We start from the raw sequence: 18,015 nt of genomic DNA on the forward strand, positions 1-18,015 counted from the left end.
CAAAACAACTAATCCTAAAAGAATTCAGAACATAATTGGTTCCCTCCTAGTTTCAGCATTGTAAAGGTCTTTCTGGTTGGAACAAATGCTGCTCTTTCAATAAAATTAGGATATCATGACACAAACTAAATAATCTGGATTACAATGTTTATCTCCACCCATGCTTGTTTCAGTTCCTTCAGTGAACAGGAGGAGATCGGTAATATGCTGGCACAGTTGCAGGAAAGAACATCTGTCTAACTCCTTCGCCCTTTATAATAGGGAATATGATGCCTGATGCACTCTGAAAATAATAAACCAAGAAATATTTGTTTAAGAACTCAGTTATCAGCATAGAAAATTATAATAACAATAAGTTGTAACATGTTCTTAAGATACCAAGATCAATCTAGCACCAAGCCATATGCGTTTGGGTGAAGGAAATGGAAACATCAAGCGCCCTACGCCATATATAGCAACAGCAAAGAAATGGAGAAACAAGTGTAGTGGACGGGGGTTACGACCAGAGAGAAGAGATACTGGTCCATATGAACATATGCCTCCAAGGCTCAAATAGCCGAAACAGGCTTCACGCATTTCCTGTCTTGCCGGATCAGGTGATGCACAAAACACCTTGTACAAAGCACCTGCCAATGTGTTTATGGTAGATGACACAGGCTGCAACGGAAACAAACAAAGTGCAACATCAGCAACCAAGAACCACAAAGAAGTTTTTAAGATGTAAAAGAATATAAGCTTTAGTCATTTGTTATCTTCATGGTGGATTTACCTTACGAAGTGTGTAGAATGATTCAAGGTAATTGCACAAGGCAGGTGCATCACTGAGATCATGTAGGGGCCTAAGCAGATTGCGGAGAAGAACAATGTCTGAAAGAGCCACTGTCATTCCTCCTCCTGTTAATGGATGTCTCATGTTGAATGAGTCGCCTAACAAAAACTGCACCAGGAGTGGGAACTGGATTAGCAGCCATGCTTCTGTTTTGCATGGATCTAATGCTTCCTTTCTCTACTGCAACCATAAAAGCACTGTATAGCTGTGGGGGAATCTGAAATACAAAGTAGTTCTCAGATTAGTTCATCAATAATATCAGTATGCATATCAAGTTTGAATTAATCAAATCAACAAAAATATTGAAAAGAAGTCTGAAAGATACCTGAGGAGCCACCACAGTCTTCAAATAGTTGGCCATTTCACCATTAGCTACTGAAGGGACTTTTGTTCCAGGTATATCGGCCAAGCAACGAACCTCAGCGGAACTAATAGGATAAAACAGGATGGGTGAAGGATCTCCCAAAATCACATGTCCATGATTTGCGTGTGGAAGCTCACAGTTTTCCAAGATCAAACCAACAAAACAAGGACTTTCAACCTGCAGCAATAAACAATAACTATGTCGGTCAGACGAAAGAGTAAAACCCCTGCGAGGCTGTAATAAATTCAGTTCAAATTGGTTATTTAACTATCAAGTTTGGCACTTCATTAGTACCTTTGGTGCACTGAGCGATTTGCGCATATTTGAAAAGCAGCCATCACACACGATTGTTAGTGGAGCATATGCTCTCCTCTCCGGCCTTGTTCTTGTAAATCACGCCTTTGACAATTCCCTTTTCCTCGATAAGAGTTGTCACTGATCCTTGTTCCAATTTCACACTGCAATGAAGTTCCAGGGAAAAGAAATGAGTAATTTGAAACTCAAAACATGTTCAACCATATAGGAATCATATATAGGAATCTGATGCAATTTAATTAAAGGTATATGGAGATTTACTTTGAAAGAGTTGCAGCCTTTTCACGCATTCTCTGGATGAAACGCCCGTTGTGGAAACTTCTCCCAGCTACATCTGAACTGTATTTTTCCAAGGGATAAGTCAATTTCGTATCTTTTCCATCTTTGTAAAGAGCATATCCAAACACCTTCTGAGCATCAATGGATTCATTGGCACATTCTGCAGCCACAAGTAGATTTTCATGATTAAAAACCGTTGTCTACCAATTAATACAAAACATTCAATAACTAAGAAACTATGGCAAAATAAAACAATCACAACAAAGGATGTTTCTATTGGCTAGGAGATTGCTCACCCTCAAGACCCAAGTCGATCAACTTGAGATATCCCCCAGGCTGCAACAGCTCACCAACAATTCTGTCTGGCTCACTCAAATCTCTTTCGATGACATGCACACGACGCCCTTCCTGAAACAAGAAGCAAAAAATGTTCAACTCAAAAGCCCAAATTAAAGATGGAAGTCATGGAACCAACAGCTCAGCTACTAAAGCAAAATCTGAAATCTAAACGTCTCCAGTTCAGGAAATGCTTATGTATTTCACATACTCCCCCTTAAGCCTTATTAAGTATCGATCATGATAGGCTAGCAATGTTACCAAGAACTCAAACACAAAACAGAACTAGAGCTACTGATTGTCATGTATAAAACTACAAGTGCATTATGGACAATGCTAATCAATCTACTACTTAACAAATACAAATCAAAAGAACAAATAATAATCAACTTTGATCCATAAATCTGTGCCAAGGGCATGTTGATCCAAGAACAACGATGATTAAAGAAATAGTAGTTGTAGTCAAATTACGCCGGCTTGAATAGCAATCACAAAAGCAGTAGAACAACAATGACCAAGTCTTCCACTGAACCAAAATATTTCTCATCAAAATTCAAAGAGAGATGAAAAGAGTCTGACCTTGGCAAGAGTGTAAGCAAGAGCTGCACCGGCAACTCCGGCACCGACAATGACCACGTCGGTACTTTTCTCCTCCTCCACCAATTCCGTCAGAAACGCACTGCGACCAAACCCATTGCTCTCTGCTCCATTTAAAGCCTTGTCCTTTTTCTTTCCACCAAGAGTAGTACTGATGATCATGAAGAAAACAGAGCCCAGCAATGAAGCCAAGATCCCACCTAGAATATACTCGTAAGAAACCATCTTTGATGCAACTGATGAAGAATGAAGAATGGGAATTAGTTATGTAGCTCTCTTGATTTTAGTTCGAGGGATTTGTCTGTAAAGTGAAGTAGTTTATGGTGATGGAGAGTTGGGGAAGTTGAATGTGTTTATATAGAGAGAGGTGTTGGAAGCAGAGGTGTGGTTTCTTGTTCAAAATAAAATAAGAAGGCGCCTGTCACATCACAATGGGGACGATTTGCCAATCAATTCAAGTACCTGCTATGATTGAAGATTTGAAGAGAAAAGAGTCAGAATATAACCATGGTGGGATTATTTAACCTTTGAACAAAACTACAAAAATTAAATGGAACTGTGGGGATTCAAACATTTTTTAAATTTGCAGATTGAACAGAATATAATATATTTTTTTAGAACTCAACATCATATACTCATATTAATCCTTATTTCGTAAAACGGGTTGTTATCACTCTTCGTTTATTCAATATTTACATTCTTAATTTTTAAGTTCCAACATTCATTAATTTTAGTGAATAAGTAGTACTGAAATAAAGATGGTCAAAACCGGTAGGACTTAGTACACTAGAATCATAACCTATCATTTCACATTAGTAAAACAACATTCCTTTGTAGGTTTGATAAGAAATGTGGCAGGTAGGTCTACAAATCGAGTGACTTAGTATGGATTATAGTAATACTTCGGTAGTTAAATTCTCCTATGTAAATTAATGTGATGTATGGTGTTGTTTTCTCCTTCTCGTTTGCTAATTCATGACTTTTGTTACAACAACAAACTATATGCACTTGTATCTTTTTATTTAAGAAACAAAATTTATAATAAATCTGCCCCAAGTCGTGCTTTCTCATGAGCGATGAAATCATGAAACACATGCGAGATTTAGTCAAGGTATTGCACTAACTAGTGAGAAGTTAGCAAGAAAGAGCTTAGTTCAGCTATCTAACTGAGACCAATTCTGGTCAAAAAAAACTTTGGTGTGTGCATACGTGTGGCTTTCACTCCATGCAAGCAACTACATTGTATTTAGCATTCCTTGTATTTATATATTTTCGTCCCCTTCTTGTTAAACTCTTATAGACAATCTAAATACGTAGTCAATAAAATAGTATTCTAAGTTCACTATGGCAGCATGGCTTGGAAGAGTGATCGAGACGGTGAAAGCATCGTGGAAGTTGGGTCAAGTCATTAGCTCATTTTTTATGAGATCTTATTTTCGTCTGTATCATAAATGGCGCGCGCAAAAAGGGAAGACGAACCCTACTCAACTTCCATTGCTGTCCATAACCACAGTGACATTTCCTTCCCAAGACACTAAAATGACAGTCACATAGACATACAAATCTGGATTGCCATTGTTGTTACCAAGTTGTTGAAGATGGCGTCTTATGATCGAGTTTATTGGCTCTGTTTGCTCCATCTACAAGACTACAACCAACAAAAACAATAGAGAGAAACCCTAAAATAGTCAGAATGTACGTATCTGATTTGAAACTGACTTCCCAGAAAAGAATAACTGACTTCATGAAGATTATTACAGCTTGAGGATCCTGATCTTTATAGCACATTCCAAGGTTTGGTTCCCTGCTTGGCATATGTACGACCATCTACAGCCGACAGAACCCAATGGAGACCATAAATAAAACCAGAAACAGGTGACGAACATGTATATAATCAACTTCAGCAGTCCTAAATTAAATATATGGTAGACATTTACTCTTTTATCATTTAGAATGTAATCGTAAATGACTTTGAAGCCAGCTTCGTCCCGCATTCACGAGTATACCAGATGAATAACGTGGAAAAGTATTGTATCGAACTTTATGCTGACTATATGGCAGCAAAATCCATGGGTAGTATAACAAAAATTAAGTTAGTGAAAGACTGAACTATCTACGTACGGAAACATATACTAACACTACCTTACAACAACTCAACTTAAATAATCACTAGTCTTAATACACACACGATGCGCCTGCGGAAGGGCCGCGCTCAAATCAAGAAGGCCCCAAAATATTATTAAGAAATATCACAGAGATTTAAAAATAGAAGAACTTAAATTGATAAAATCAGAATTCTTAAAACGAATCGATGACATTCAATTAGATTATTAGAATTGATGATATTCAGTAGAAAAACAAAAAAATGAATCTTACTTTACCGCTTCAATATTTAATCTTCTCGATTGGCTGGCTTGTTCTTGATAATTAGGCATGCACTCCATTGCAAACGAATGTTTTCTCAAGCCAAATATTTAAACAATAACGTAATAATTTTGCAGGTTATATGAACTTATTTAAGAAGATAAATTAGAGGGTTTGTTGTAAATAAAAGTCTAAACTAAACATGAGTGTGGCAGGGGTGTGGGAGACGTGAAGGAGATGTGGGTGGTGGGGGGAGGGGGGAATATACGTGAGGGTAATTGGTTTTCAAATCAAGCTATCCTGATATTTTATTTTTATTTTTGCATTTTTATCCTTTTACATTTAATTATTAACATGGGCAAAAAGGAATACTGTTGTTTGTTAGTTCCATAAGTAATGTTTGCTTAATTAATATCGATAACAACATATCACTATGGAAACTATAAGATTAATTAAATAATTCACACTCAAACATCCTGAATCATATTCTTACACCATGGAAAAGAATTGAAGTCGATCGATATAAATGTGGCATAGATATCCTTCAAATTAACTTACAGCTTGAAATTTCTGGTACAATATCAGCAAGTCCATCCAGAACACGATAGTTAGGACTTAGGAGCATACTGTTCTGAATAGTGATACATTGCCACCATTGGTTCTACGGTAATGCCCTGAAACCAAAGAAAACAAAGAAGCAATTTCATTGAGATGTTGGATCTGCATATGCCCACTTAGAAAACGCACGGCATAAGTAAATTATTTCCAAAACGAATATTACCTTGGCTGCTTTTGGGTAACTACCATCGGATAATGTAAAGGCGTTGCAATCTTGTACCGTACCGAATCCCTGCGTATACAGGCAAATGGTTTATATGATTAGTGGTAGATGATCTGAACGATAAAAGCAGAGCAACAAACTTAATAGAAAGTTAAGAAAAAGGAAAAAGAAGATGTTTAAGAGAAAGTTCATACACATAAAATAGAACAAAATAAAGGGAGCATATGATGAAGAGGATAGGGCAGAAAATGAAGAGCAATATAACCCAACCATAGAAAAGGATGATTTCAATAGCTATGAGAATTACAAGTCTGTACGGAGCTATCTTGTGATGAGAAACAGAAACTTACCCGACCATGAAGGCACCAAGCATAACACCTGTGATATCCTCATCACATTCAAAAAGGCGGAAACCCAAGATGTTGAAACTCATCTCAATATCTCACGGTCTTGTTGTAATCGGGGGGGCACGCATGCCTTTCTTCGCCATAACTAGGGTTTCTCGTTTAGTCTCCTCTTAGTTTATTGTAGAGATAATAAGACGACCCGTACGTGGGCCTTTAGTCCGGCCCGACCCACTTATGATTTTTGTTGTTGTAAAAGATCGTCCCCTTGTGGCCTTGTCCAACATCTCCTATTGATACGAACATATCATCAAACTATGCAAGAACATCTCTTGTAAAATCATCATGCAACTTCACATTCTTTTCTTCAATTAACTGGTGTTGAATCTAGGAGTGGACACGGGACAAGATGGGACGGGACGGGGCTCATCTCATGTCTCGTTCCACTCTTTTGAATCGGGACGGGACGAGGGTTTTTAAGAATGCATCTCACTCGATATTAATCCCGGTTGGGACGGGACGAGATTGAGACGGGACGGGACAAATCCCATCTTCCTATGAAGTTAAATAAAAACCTATATTTTTACTTTTTCATATAAAAAATAACATTTAATAATGAAATTTTAACAAAAAACAATACATATTATGTTCAAAATATTATAATTTACCTATTATTTGAGTTGATATAATTTTGGAGTTATTAAGAACATAAATTAGTTACATTTTGATACAAATATATAAGAATTTTTAAGTTTTCATTAAAGGTGGGACGGGACGGGACGAAGCGGGATATAAATTATCCGTCCCACATCCCATCCCACTATTATGAAACGGGACGGGATCGGGACGGATTCGGGATTTCCGTTTTTTATACCCACCCCTAGTTGAATCAGTAAACTGGTAGAGGCTAATCGAGCCGCGGACTTTGTTGCTAAATTAGCCTTAAAGAATGAATGCGTGCCCATAAGCGAATCTAAGAGGAGGCAAGCCCAGCGTCTGTTGAGCAATAAATTCCATTCTTGCTGAATTTTTGCTATCCCTGTTGGGTAAAACCCATGACTTCCAGTTAAAAGCCATCAGTTTCTCTTGTGTCTTTCTTCAGTCTCCCTCTCCCCTTATCTCAACCTCATCAGATGTAAGTTGGTTCAAAGAATAGAGACCGTTTTGGTGTTTCACTCCTTGATTCATGAGATAGAAACTGGGTTGTCTCATGGCCTTTTATAATATACTTAATTATAATGCACCTAAGCTTGCATTTATTGATTTAACCTGATCTAATGGATTTGAATACAATATCCACAAGATAATAGAGGTCTTTAGTTGATTTTAAGGGATGTGCGACTGTCTATCCGATCTATGAACCATATTGAACATGTATTATACTCTGATTTTAATCAGTTTCACATTGAGTTTGGAATTTGCACCGCGGTAGTGCTTGGATGTTAGCATATTGGGTTTGAGAAAACTTTTCTCCATATATTTCTTATTATTTGTCATTCTAGTTTTTTCCCAATTTTCTTTTATTCCTAGTTTTTCATATATCTTTACTGCTATTAATCGTCTATATAATTTTTTTTGTTTTCGAATAGAATCTACATAGCTTAAATATTTTTCCGCTCACATAATTTTTTAACGTTAGATCTGCCACTGTGCATGCCTTTCAAATTGAATTCGATCTGAACCCGCCTCGGTCCAACCTTCACATTCGAATGCTAGAATTCTAACTTCTGATGCTAAAATTCTAGCATCCCCCCCTATGACCTTGTTCATGGCCCCTTTTGATTTTTTGTCTTTGTTTCACCAAAAAAAAAAAACTAATTCGTGCAAATGTGTAATTCATAATCATTCAAACACAACTACTGTTTCCATAGTAGATCAATTCGTATACATAATCATATCCATATAAAAAAACTTAACCGATACAGAAAAGATGAACTTGGAAAATGTTGCTACTTTGCTTGGAAATGGAAAGCACACGTATGCGCGAGCTTTGTTTGACAAAATTTAGTCTCAAATGGAGAGCTATTTCTGCAACTAAGTGCAGCAACGTTCTTTGACTAACTGTCTTTTTTATATTAATTTTTTAACTATATGATTTGTGTGTATAGAAATATGTTTACTAAATTCATTTGTAAGATTATAATACTACTATCTAGTATTTTCAGCAGGATCTGTACCTCCCTATACATTAACCTGATGTTAGAAATGAGTCAAAATTCAGGTTTTTGAAGAACGAAGATGCACGACATATATACTCTCTACTAAAAAGATAATGATTTGTTACAGTGCATAGCTCCCATAGAAGCAAAGACTCCATATTGTATATAGGAAATAATCTCATCATTCTCATGCAAAACCTTAGAAATTGTGTTAAGATGGGGCTAGATTAGAGGTAATTAATTCCCTTTCAGCGTACCAAATAAAAAATTCTTCCCAGGATGTTATCAGGAGAGAAGATATAATCAAGAATTCTACCTAGAAACGAGGCTAATTAACTTGTTCCTCAGCAAATCGCGTAGCAAGAAATGATTCCATATCATGCAATCTGGTTGGATTCTTTATAAGCAACCAAACAATATAAACTTATAAAGCAAACAAACCAACCCAAATGTTTAAATTTATCTCGATCAGCAAAAAGCGATCCTCTAAAGACAAGTGTAGGTGGTTACTAATACAAACTCTACCATGTAAGACTCAAATAGTCTTGTACATTCAAAGATTCGATTTCATGGTAGGAGTAAGTTTTGGATTATCCAATATCTTTAAGAATGTATTTCAATGCATCTCATCTCAATTTCATATAAGTAAACATGCTTATACCTTTGCACCTAAGCTCGTTATGAGATTTAGAGTATTCATCGACTAGCTACTTATTAATGCTCAAACGTCAATGATATATTACGTTAGTTACTGTTATAGTTAGTGACAATTTCTGATCGCTAATTCATGTTTTACACCAAGAAAACAAAACTTTGACTCCACTATCAGAAAACTCAGAAAGTGACACAAGGTTGAGTCTTTGGTTGGCTCTCTCTTCCCAATTTGAAGTTTTGAACCCTATTTTAGTCCCTCCAAATCTCCCATAGTCCCTCCCACACCCTAACCCACCCTCCAAATCTGTTAAATAACTGTGGCGGGCGCCTTCCCATTTTAACCCTGGAAAGCCAGACACAACAAGTCTCTATATAAACACCTCTCCTAGCTGTCTCTAACCATCAAAGTCCCCTCACTTCATCACACATCCCCACACGTAAAACCCAAATCACACAAACTCCACAACCCACAAGAACCGGAACAGGAACAAGAAGCAAAGCCAGAGCTTTCCCCATTGTTGTTCAATCTCAACAAGATGGTGTCCTACGAGTATGTTCTGGGTGGAGTCCTGGCCTCTCTGCTGGCCTCTGTTTTCATCATGATTATTAACAGCGCTAGAAAAGTGGAGGGTGCCGAGAAGAGTGGGAATGGGTTTGTCAGGATTCCGCAAAACGGTGAGGAGAAAGCTACCGACGTCGTCATTGTCGGCGCCGGAGTTGCCGGTGCTGCTCTTGCTTACACTCTTGCCAAGGTCAGATTTTGATTTCGTTTGTTATGAACTTATGATGTTAAGTGTGGGAAAAATTGAGTCTTGAAATCATTGGATTAGATTGGATGGGATTGGTTGTTAGTTGAAGAAGTAGTCTTTATTGTTTTGATTTTGATTAATGTTTACCAACTACCCAGCTAAGCAAGTCAAAAACTTGAAGCCGTCTTATTCTGACTTCGGTGGTTCTTAGTTTAATATTTTCAAATCTTGAGGTTAAGGTTTTGGTAAATAAGGGAATGAGTCTTCTTTCAGTAGCTGATATGGGTTATTTTAATCCCTTAAGGATTTCTTGTGATTGGTATTGATTTTGAATATAATGCAAAATCTATTGGAAAGAGTTTGGATTTAGAATCAGAGTAATGCAGATCCGAAGTGTGTTTGTTTTTGCTAAATTTGGTATGGGGATGCTTTGTGATGAGTTTTGGGGTAATATGTGAATTGCATATTCATTACACCTAAAGCAGAAAACTTTAAAGCTTAGATCTTGCTGTGAAGGATGAGTTCTTCGCAAGCTTCAATATTTGGGTTTTTGAGTTAAGCAAATGTTTGCTTCTTGTTACAGGAAGGACGGCGTGTACATGTCATCGAAAGGGACTTGAGTGAGCCGGACAGAATTGTTGGCGAGCTTTTGCAGCCTGGGGGTTATCTTAAGTTGATCGAGTTGGGTCTTGAGGGTGAGCAATTTCCTAACCAATTTAAAGCTGCTTTGTTGTTCTTGGGTAAGTTTGAGTAGTTTCTGCTCCTTACTGAATGAATTTTAATGAACAATATCTATTGTCGCTGCAGACTGTGCGAATGAATCCATTGATGCCCAGAAGGTGTTTGGTTATGCTCTCTACAAAGATGGCAAGGATACAAATCTCTCTTATCCCTTGGAAAAGTACAGTTCCGATATAGCTGGGAGAAGTTTCCACAATGGGCGATTCATCCAAAAAATGCGTGAAAGAGCTGCAAGTCTATCAAAGTAATTCTCATTTCCTTCAAGTTTATGGTTCATTTTCATCTGTGATTTCTTGTATTTGATTTGTTTGATGTAATTTGTACCGACTTGTTACTCATGTCCCTTGGAATTTCATTGCAGTGTAAATTTGGAACAAGGATCAGTGACAACACTGATCGAGGAAAAGGGCATTGTCAAAGGGGTGATTTACAAGAACAAGGCTGGAGAGGAGATGAGAACATATGCTCCACTGACAATCGTGTGTGATGGTTGCTTTTCAAATCTGCGCAAAAATCTCAGTGCTCCAAAGGTAATGAAGGGGTACCGAAGTTTGGGATTTTAAGCAATTCTTACATATTTGAATTTAGATTTGGCACAGGAATGCATGATCTTTCATTAGACCAACAGAGTTATTTGTTGTTTCTGCAGGTCGAAAGTCCCTCTTGTTTTGTTGGTTTGGTATTGGAGAACTGTGACCTTCCACACGCAAATCATGGTCATGTGATTTTGGGAGATCCTTCTCCTGTCCTCTTCTATCCTATCAGTAGCACAGAGATTCGTTGTTTGGTTGATATTCCTGGAACAAAAGTTCCTTCAGTAGCTAATGGGGAAATGGCCAAGTATTTGAAAACTGTTGTGGCTCCTCAGGTATGTTTATCAGTGATCTGCTCAACTTGTTAGGGATTAGTTGTTTAGTTTCATTTATGTACCCACTTGAACTTTACTGATCTTTGGAGTACTTTGTGTTTCAGATTCCTCCTCAGCTCTACAATTCTTTTATAGCTGCAATCGACAAGGGTAGCATCAGGTCCATGCAAAACAAAAGCATGGCTGCAAATCCGCTTCCCACTCCTGGTGCACTTTTATTGGGGGATTCATTCAACATGAGGCATCCTTTGACAGGAGGAGGAATGACTGTGGCTCTTTCAGACATTGTTATTCTTCGGGATCTTCTTAGACCCCTACATGATCTCAATGATGCACCTGCATTGTGCCATTACCTTGAGTCATTCTACACATTGCGTAAGGTAAAACTGTCACCAAGTTAACCTAGAACCTAAAAGCATTTTATGTTTCACCAGTCTTCACCCAATGTCACATTGTGTTGTTTCTGGTTTGCTGATTTCTTCTTGGTGTTCATTGCAGCCTGTGTCATCTACCATAAACACATTGGCAGGTGCCTTGTACAAGGTGTTTTGTGCATCACCTGATCCCGCAAGACAGGAAATGCGTGAAGCATGTTTTGGCTATTTGAGTCTTGGAGGTATCTGTTCGTATGGACCAGTATCTCTTCTCTCTGGTCTTAACCCTCGTCCACTGCACCTGTTTCTTCATTTCTTTGCTGTTGCTATCTATGGTGTCGGGCGCTTAATGCTTCCATTCCCTTCTCCTCAACGCATATGGCTTGGGGTTAGATTGATCTTGGTAAGTTAACTGAATATACCCACTACTTGCATGTTTGCAATTGCAAATTTACAATATCCTCATACATAACTGTCTGCTTATACAAATTTTTCTGGTTTCGATCTTCAGAGTGCAGCAGGGATCATATTTCCCATTATAAAGGGTGAAGGAGTTAGACAGATGTTCTTTCCTGCAACAGTTCCAGCATGTTACAGAGCTCCTCCTCTTCAATGAAGACGTCATACAAGCATACTCTCGGAGTAAAAATTGATACATGGATGTTTCTTTTATTGTAAAACCAATCTGTATCATATCAACTGCATTCGATACTCCCATAAAAATGAATATCACGATGGGGGTTCGATGCTCAAGTTAGGAAAGAACAATGACTATGTTCTTAATTCTTTTAGGATTTGTTCTTCTGCAGTGGAGAAAACAAGCTCCATGAAATTTGTAACTGTATGAAACTATAGCAGTTGGTAAATAATAACATATATTTTGGGTCACTATCTTACTCTCTTTCAAGTTTCAACTACATATTCTCTTTGGCTTTCAATTCACATAAGATGAATATGTACAAAGTCAGCTATTGTTGGCTTTCCCATATTCCAAATTTCCAACAACCATGGTTTTTGTCCCCATGCCATTTTCTTTTCATGTTTTAATTGCATGACATATCTCTATACCTGACGTGAAGCCACATTATTATGAAGGGACCATATTAATTAAAATGGCTGAAATGATTGTACTTAGTTCATATTCTTCTTTGTCCTCTTGTAATTTTCTTCTTCTACATGATTTGTATACTCATGCATGTGTTTCATAAGGGTCACTAATAATGCAGAATATCAACTATGGTGTGCTATTCCATGCATGGATTTTATCATATCAGTGTACCTGGTGATATGTGACATAGACTAATTTATTAGCTGTCATGAGAAATTAATTAGTATACCGAGGGAGGATGAGGAACTGGGTTTGTATTAGGCTAGCTCACATCCAATAATTTTATATATCAAGCTTCTGACTTGCTGAGTTTTACATCCCATAATCACATTCATTCAATTATTTTCACTGAGAGAGATACAGGAAGTTCTCTAATCCTTGTGAAATACAATTAATATGAGTATTCTTGGCTTATAGTGCTCTGTTCTCAAAATACAATTTACCCAGAACATATGAACCAAAATATACTGCAATTAACCAATGATGTCCTTTATGAGTATCAGCATTTATAAAACACCCAATATTCTAATGTTGGATGAATGCATTTGGGGCATGGGATATACTCTAACACATAAAAGTCTTGTACCTGATAATCGTCGATTACTGGTAAATTAAAAGTTGCTTCCTGCTTCCTTTAATTTTGGATCTTGCAAAATTTTTGAAATTGACAAGAGATTAGGTAGTGCAGTGATCAGTAAGGTCCAGACGATAAATCTACATCTAAAACTGAGAAATACTTCTTCATGCATGCCTGATATATCTAACAGGACATATAAACTTGAAGAGTGAACCCTTCTTTTGTTCATATCAGCTTAAGCTTATGAAATTCAATAGTTCTCTAATGTATCAGCACTTTGATGGCACGAAATTCGTGTTTCATAATCATACAACCAATCTATATATCCACTCTACTTCCTTGTCGATCTGCAGATTGTTTGAATGAAACACAAATGCTCACACAGCTGTATAAAATACATTGCAGTGGCTAGTTAGACATGAGAAATATTACTGGAAATACTTTTCTCCAAGTATGATGAGGTCTGCTAGGTGTACTATGTAATTGGAAAAATAGTGTTCAAGTATGGGTAATATAACAATAGTACACAGTTGTATGCACAATAAGTTTCAAATTTTAAAACGATAGTCACCCTGACTTGACCTAGCAACCACCTATGTGATAGAAATCATAGAATATTGTTGGAGACTGCAGACATAATCAGTTTCTGCTGTAATTTTGTTTACATGAGTAGAGAAATGTGTTTTTCTTCTGTCTTACCTTTTTAAATATTTTAAACTATCACTACTAGCTCTGATCACCCCCAGTTTGGCACCCATGGTTTCAAAAACTAAAGAAAATTAGTTTTTGACCTTGCATCTCTGGAGTTTTAATAATCTGTACTACATATATGTTGTCCACAACTTCCGACATATCACCAACCCCCATCTCTGACCAAAATTCAGTCTAACTTGGACAACCATTCAATTGCTACTCAATCACTTATTTACCATGAAAATCATCTTTTGGCAATTAAGTAACTATACTGATCAGTGATGACAAATTTAGTAGTGGTGTTATTGGGAGTTGATTGGTAAATTGGTGAAGAGGACCAATTGTAAATTTTTCGCGGTGTCCCAATTTTTCAGTATGTTACATTGTTAGACTCACATGTTGTATCATATTGTCCTCAACTTAACTACTCGTGTCTGAAAGATCCATCTCATTATGGTAATATTATGCACGAGACTGTTGCTAGTACAAATATTTTAATAGAGAATCCTAAATTGCCAACTTTTTTTTTTTATGTATTCTGGTGTACAAATATAGAACCCTATTCAAATGGTGGGCGCTTGACTTATCCATGTTTTGATCACATAAACCCCAATTTGCCTAAAAAGCAGTTTTCGAAAGTTGGCTGAGTCTATATAAAGGCGCCAAGTTTTTAGTTGAATCACAAACTCAAACACTTGCAGTAGTGCCTCAGAGAACAAAAATGGATTATCTTTATGCAACAGGAGCAGTCATGGCTTCATTGTTGAGTGTTGTTTTCTTATACACTTTACCAGGGAAGATGAAGAATCTCAAAGCTTCAGTAAAGTCTCAAACTGGGAAAGAGTTGAACAACTCTGAAAATGGAATGTGTTTGCAGGCAAATATAGATGCAGGTCCTGACATTGTGATTGTTGGTGCTGGAGTTGTTGGTTCCGCACTGGCTTATACTCTTGGAAAGGTGACACTAATTCACTTTAGATTTCTAATTATGTGCTTTTCTTCTATGCTTATCTAGTATAAAACCTTATGAGGTGTAAACGTTTATTTTATACTGTGTTAGATAGACATTTCATTAGGGAATACTGAAGGGTGTTGGATGTTTGGGGAATTCCAGATTTACTGAATTGTGGTAAATTTGGAAACCCTTATAGTTCTTTCTTCCCACCCAGTTTAGCCAAAATGGTTGTTAGCTAGCTTATACTCAGTAGCAACTATATTATAGTGGTGCTATCTCTGAAATACATACAGATTATGTTTAGGTTCCTCAAGGTCATTTCCTTTGGCATGGGTTGGCAGTGTTCTAAGTTATAAGAATATGTGCATTTGCAGGATGGGCGCCGAGTGCATGTGATTGAAAGAGATTTGACTGAACCAGATAGAATTGTTGGTGAACTGCTGCAACCTGGGGGATATCTGAGATTAATTGAGTTGGGCCTTGAAGGTAAGCAATGATTCTTGTTTATATGAAGATAATGAACATGAGTACTGACAAGTCGTATGATTTGCACACATTCTTTATGATTTTGTGCAGGTCTAAGATAGTTGAGCTTTCTTTTCTTTTTGTTAGACATGGGTGGTGTATGTGGATTTCTGATATGTTTGTTTTGCTGGATCAGACTGTGTGAGTGACATCGATGCTCAGAGAGTTTTCGGCTATGCGCTCTACAAGGATGGGAAAAGTGCCAAGCTGCCATATCCTTTGGAAGGCTTCCATCCAGATGTGGCAGGGAGAAGCTTCCACCATGGTCGTTTCATTCAAAGGATGCGTAAAAAAGCTGCATCTCTTCCCAAGTATGCTCTTTTGCCTTCAGATCTTTGCAACCTATTCTGCTTTCACAAGTCTGGCCTTCTATTTTGTAGTTGACAATTGTAAAAAACTGCTTCATTCTTTTCTTAACAAGCTTATTTAACAACTTAATTACCAAAAGAATGTTTTGGGGATGTGACTACTCTCGAAAAGGAGCATATTCTGAGACACTCCTTTCCATCAAAATATATCTACCATGGAATATTTTCATACACTATTAAAAAATTTATTACTGTCCTGACAAAAACTTCTGATATCAGTGTAAGATTGGAACAAGGCACAGTGACATCTCTGGTTGAAGAAAATGGTACTGTCAAAGGGGTCCAATACAAATCCAAAGGCAGTGATCAAGAGATCACCACACACGCCCCCCTCACAATAGTCTGTGATGGTTGCTATTCAAACTTGCGTCGCTCTCTCTGCGATGCCAAGGTGAATTAAAATCTTAGTTTTTGAGAAAAACAAGACCTTGAAGATGTGATTTGTTAAGATAATATTTGGATTGAATTGAAATTCATGGTCATTACTACTACTGCAGGTTGATATTCCTTCATGTTTCGTTGGTTTAGTTCTTGAGAATTGCCAGCTTCCATATGCAAATCATGGGCATGTGATCCTGGCAAACCCTTCACCCATATTGTTTTATCCTATCAGCAGCACCGAGATTCGCTGCCTGGTTGATGTACCAGGCCAGAAAGTACCTTCAATTTCTAGTGGTGATATGGCTTACTATTTGAAAACAAAAGTAGCACCCCAGGTACGTGTATAATTTGCTTCACATGGTTTGGTTTGGTTTGGTTTGATTTTTAATTCTCATGTCTAACTCTTTGGACTGATGAATGAACAATTTCAGGTTCCACCTGAGCTGCATGCTGCTTTCTTGGCTGCCATTGATAAAGGAAACATAAAATCAATGCCAAACAGAAGCATGCCTGCTGCTCCTCATCCTACTCCCGGTGCCTTTCTAATGGGCGATGCAGTCAATATGCGCCATCCTCTAACTGGAGGAGGCATGACTGTGGCTCTATCTGACATTGTGGTTGTAAGGGATCTTCTCAGACCTCTGAAAAATCTCAATGATGCATCGGCCCTTTGCAAATACCTTGAGTCATTCTATACTCTTCGTAAGGTAAGCAGCCTGCCCATATCTAATAATTTTTCACGGTTGATAGTGTTGAAGTAAAAAAGAAAAACTTGTTAAAGAGGCCAGAGGGTCTTGATTTCAGCTCAAACTTAGTGTCTTATAAACTTATGACTGCTTGGTTTCTCTGCAGCCTGTGTCTTCTACCATCAACACATTGGCAGGTGCTCTATACAAGGTGTTCTGTGCATCTCCTGATCCAGCAAGGAAAGAAATGCGGGAAGCATGCTTCAACTACCTGAGCCTTGGTGGCATATTTTCCAATGGACCTCTGGCTCTCCTCTCCGGTCTAAACCCTCAACCTCTGAGCTTGATTCTCCACTTCTTTGCTGTCGCTGTTTACGGTGTTGGGCGGCTGTTACTTCCATTCCCTTCACCAAAACGCTTGTGGATCGGAGCTAGATTGATTCTGGTGTGCATCTCTCCCTTGTCTAGGACCTTGTTGGATGTATTCACACATTCCATTAACAAGATCTTATGTACGTACTGATCTTTCTTCATTTTGCAGGGTGCATCCGGGATCATTTTCCCAATAATCAGCGCCGAAGGCGTAAGACAAATGTTCTTCCCTGTAATGGTTTCATCCTATCACAGAGCTCCTCCATTTAATTTACATGCCGTTGAGAAGAAAAAATTGAGATGAACAAGAATAAATACTATTATTGGCATGGAGCAACTTTCAACATTGTATGATAATTAGTTTGTAAGAGTATAGATTCTTCAATGTAACAATTTCAGGCTCTATCCAAGCCAGAGTTTGAGAAGAAAATCATTGTACCAAAAAGGCTGAAATTCAATGAAAGGAGACTATGAGAGATTTCTTTCCACAAGCTATTATCCAGAAGAACAGATCAACATTTGGAAGAACACCAATCTTTTCTTCCTAGCGTAGACTCAACAGCGTTAAACCTAGCAAGCACAGCAGTAACATCTTT

General features: G+C 37.7%; 2 protein-coding genes and 1 pseudogene across 2 annotated transcripts; 2 read left to right on the plus strand and 1 right to left on the minus strand.

The window, feature by feature from the left end:
* Positions 1–3,040, minus strand: LOC126785489 (squalene monooxygenase SE1-like; annotated as a pseudogene).
* A 6,376-nt stretch (positions 3,041–9,416) lies between these two features.
* Positions 9,417–12,642, plus strand: LOC126785490 (squalene monooxygenase SE1-like). Its single transcript, XM_050511203.1, has 8 exons — positions 9,417–9,774; positions 10,355–10,466; positions 10,579–10,756; positions 10,874–11,042; positions 11,162–11,380; positions 11,485–11,760; positions 11,879–12,157; positions 12,266–12,642. Exons 1-8 carry the CDS (start codon positions 9,559–9,561, stop codon positions 12,368–12,370), a joined length of 1,554 nt encoding a protein of 517 aa, XP_050367160.1. The 5' UTR covers positions 9,417–9,558; the 3' UTR covers positions 12,371–12,642.
* Positions 12,643–14,834: 2,192 nt separating this feature from the next.
* LOC126785488 (squalene monooxygenase SE1-like) lies at positions 14,835–17,899 on the plus strand. Its single transcript, XM_050511202.1, has 8 exons — positions 14,835–15,090; positions 15,462–15,573; positions 15,749–15,923; positions 16,200–16,371; positions 16,478–16,696; positions 16,793–17,068; positions 17,214–17,492; positions 17,589–17,899. The coding sequence occupies exons 1-8, from the start codon at positions 14,854–14,856 to the stop codon at positions 17,721–17,723; spliced, it is 1,605 nt and encodes a 534-aa protein (XP_050367159.1). The 5' UTR covers positions 14,835–14,853; the 3' UTR covers positions 17,724–17,899.
* Positions 17,900–18,015: the final 116 nt, after the last annotated feature.

Source organism: Argentina anserina, chromosome 2, assembly GCF_933775445.1.
Source record: "Argentina anserina chromosome 2, drPotAnse1.1, whole genome shotgun sequence".
Lineage (NCBI taxonomy): Eukaryota > Viridiplantae > Streptophyta > Magnoliopsida > Rosales > Rosaceae > Argentina > Argentina anserina.

Bases quoted from the DNA above. Each gene is read 5' to 3' on its own strand.
- LOC126785490 (XM_050511203.1), top strand. From the start codon at position 9,559: ATGGTGTCCTACGAGTATGTTCTGGGTGGAGTCCTGGCCTCTCTGCTG. The intron at 10,467-10,578 runs GTGAGCAATTTC...TTGTCGCTGCAG, and splicing joins GATCGAGTTGGGTCTTGAGG to ACTGTGCGAATGAATCCATT. The intron at 10,757-10,873 runs GTAATTCTCATT...ATTTCATTGCAG, and splicing joins AGAGCTGCAAGTCTATCAAA to TGTAAATTTGGAACAAGGAT.
- LOC126785488 (XM_050511202.1), top strand. From the start codon at position 14,854: ATGGATTATCTTTATGCAACAGGAGCAGTCATGGCTTCATTGTTGAGT. The intron at 15,574-15,748 runs GTAAGCAATGAT...TTGCTGGATCAG, and splicing joins AATTGAGTTGGGCCTTGAAG to ACTGTGTGAGTGACATCGAT. The intron at 17,493-17,588 runs GTGTGCATCTCT...TTCATTTTGCAG, and splicing joins TCGGAGCTAGATTGATTCTG to GGTGCATCCGGGATCATTTT.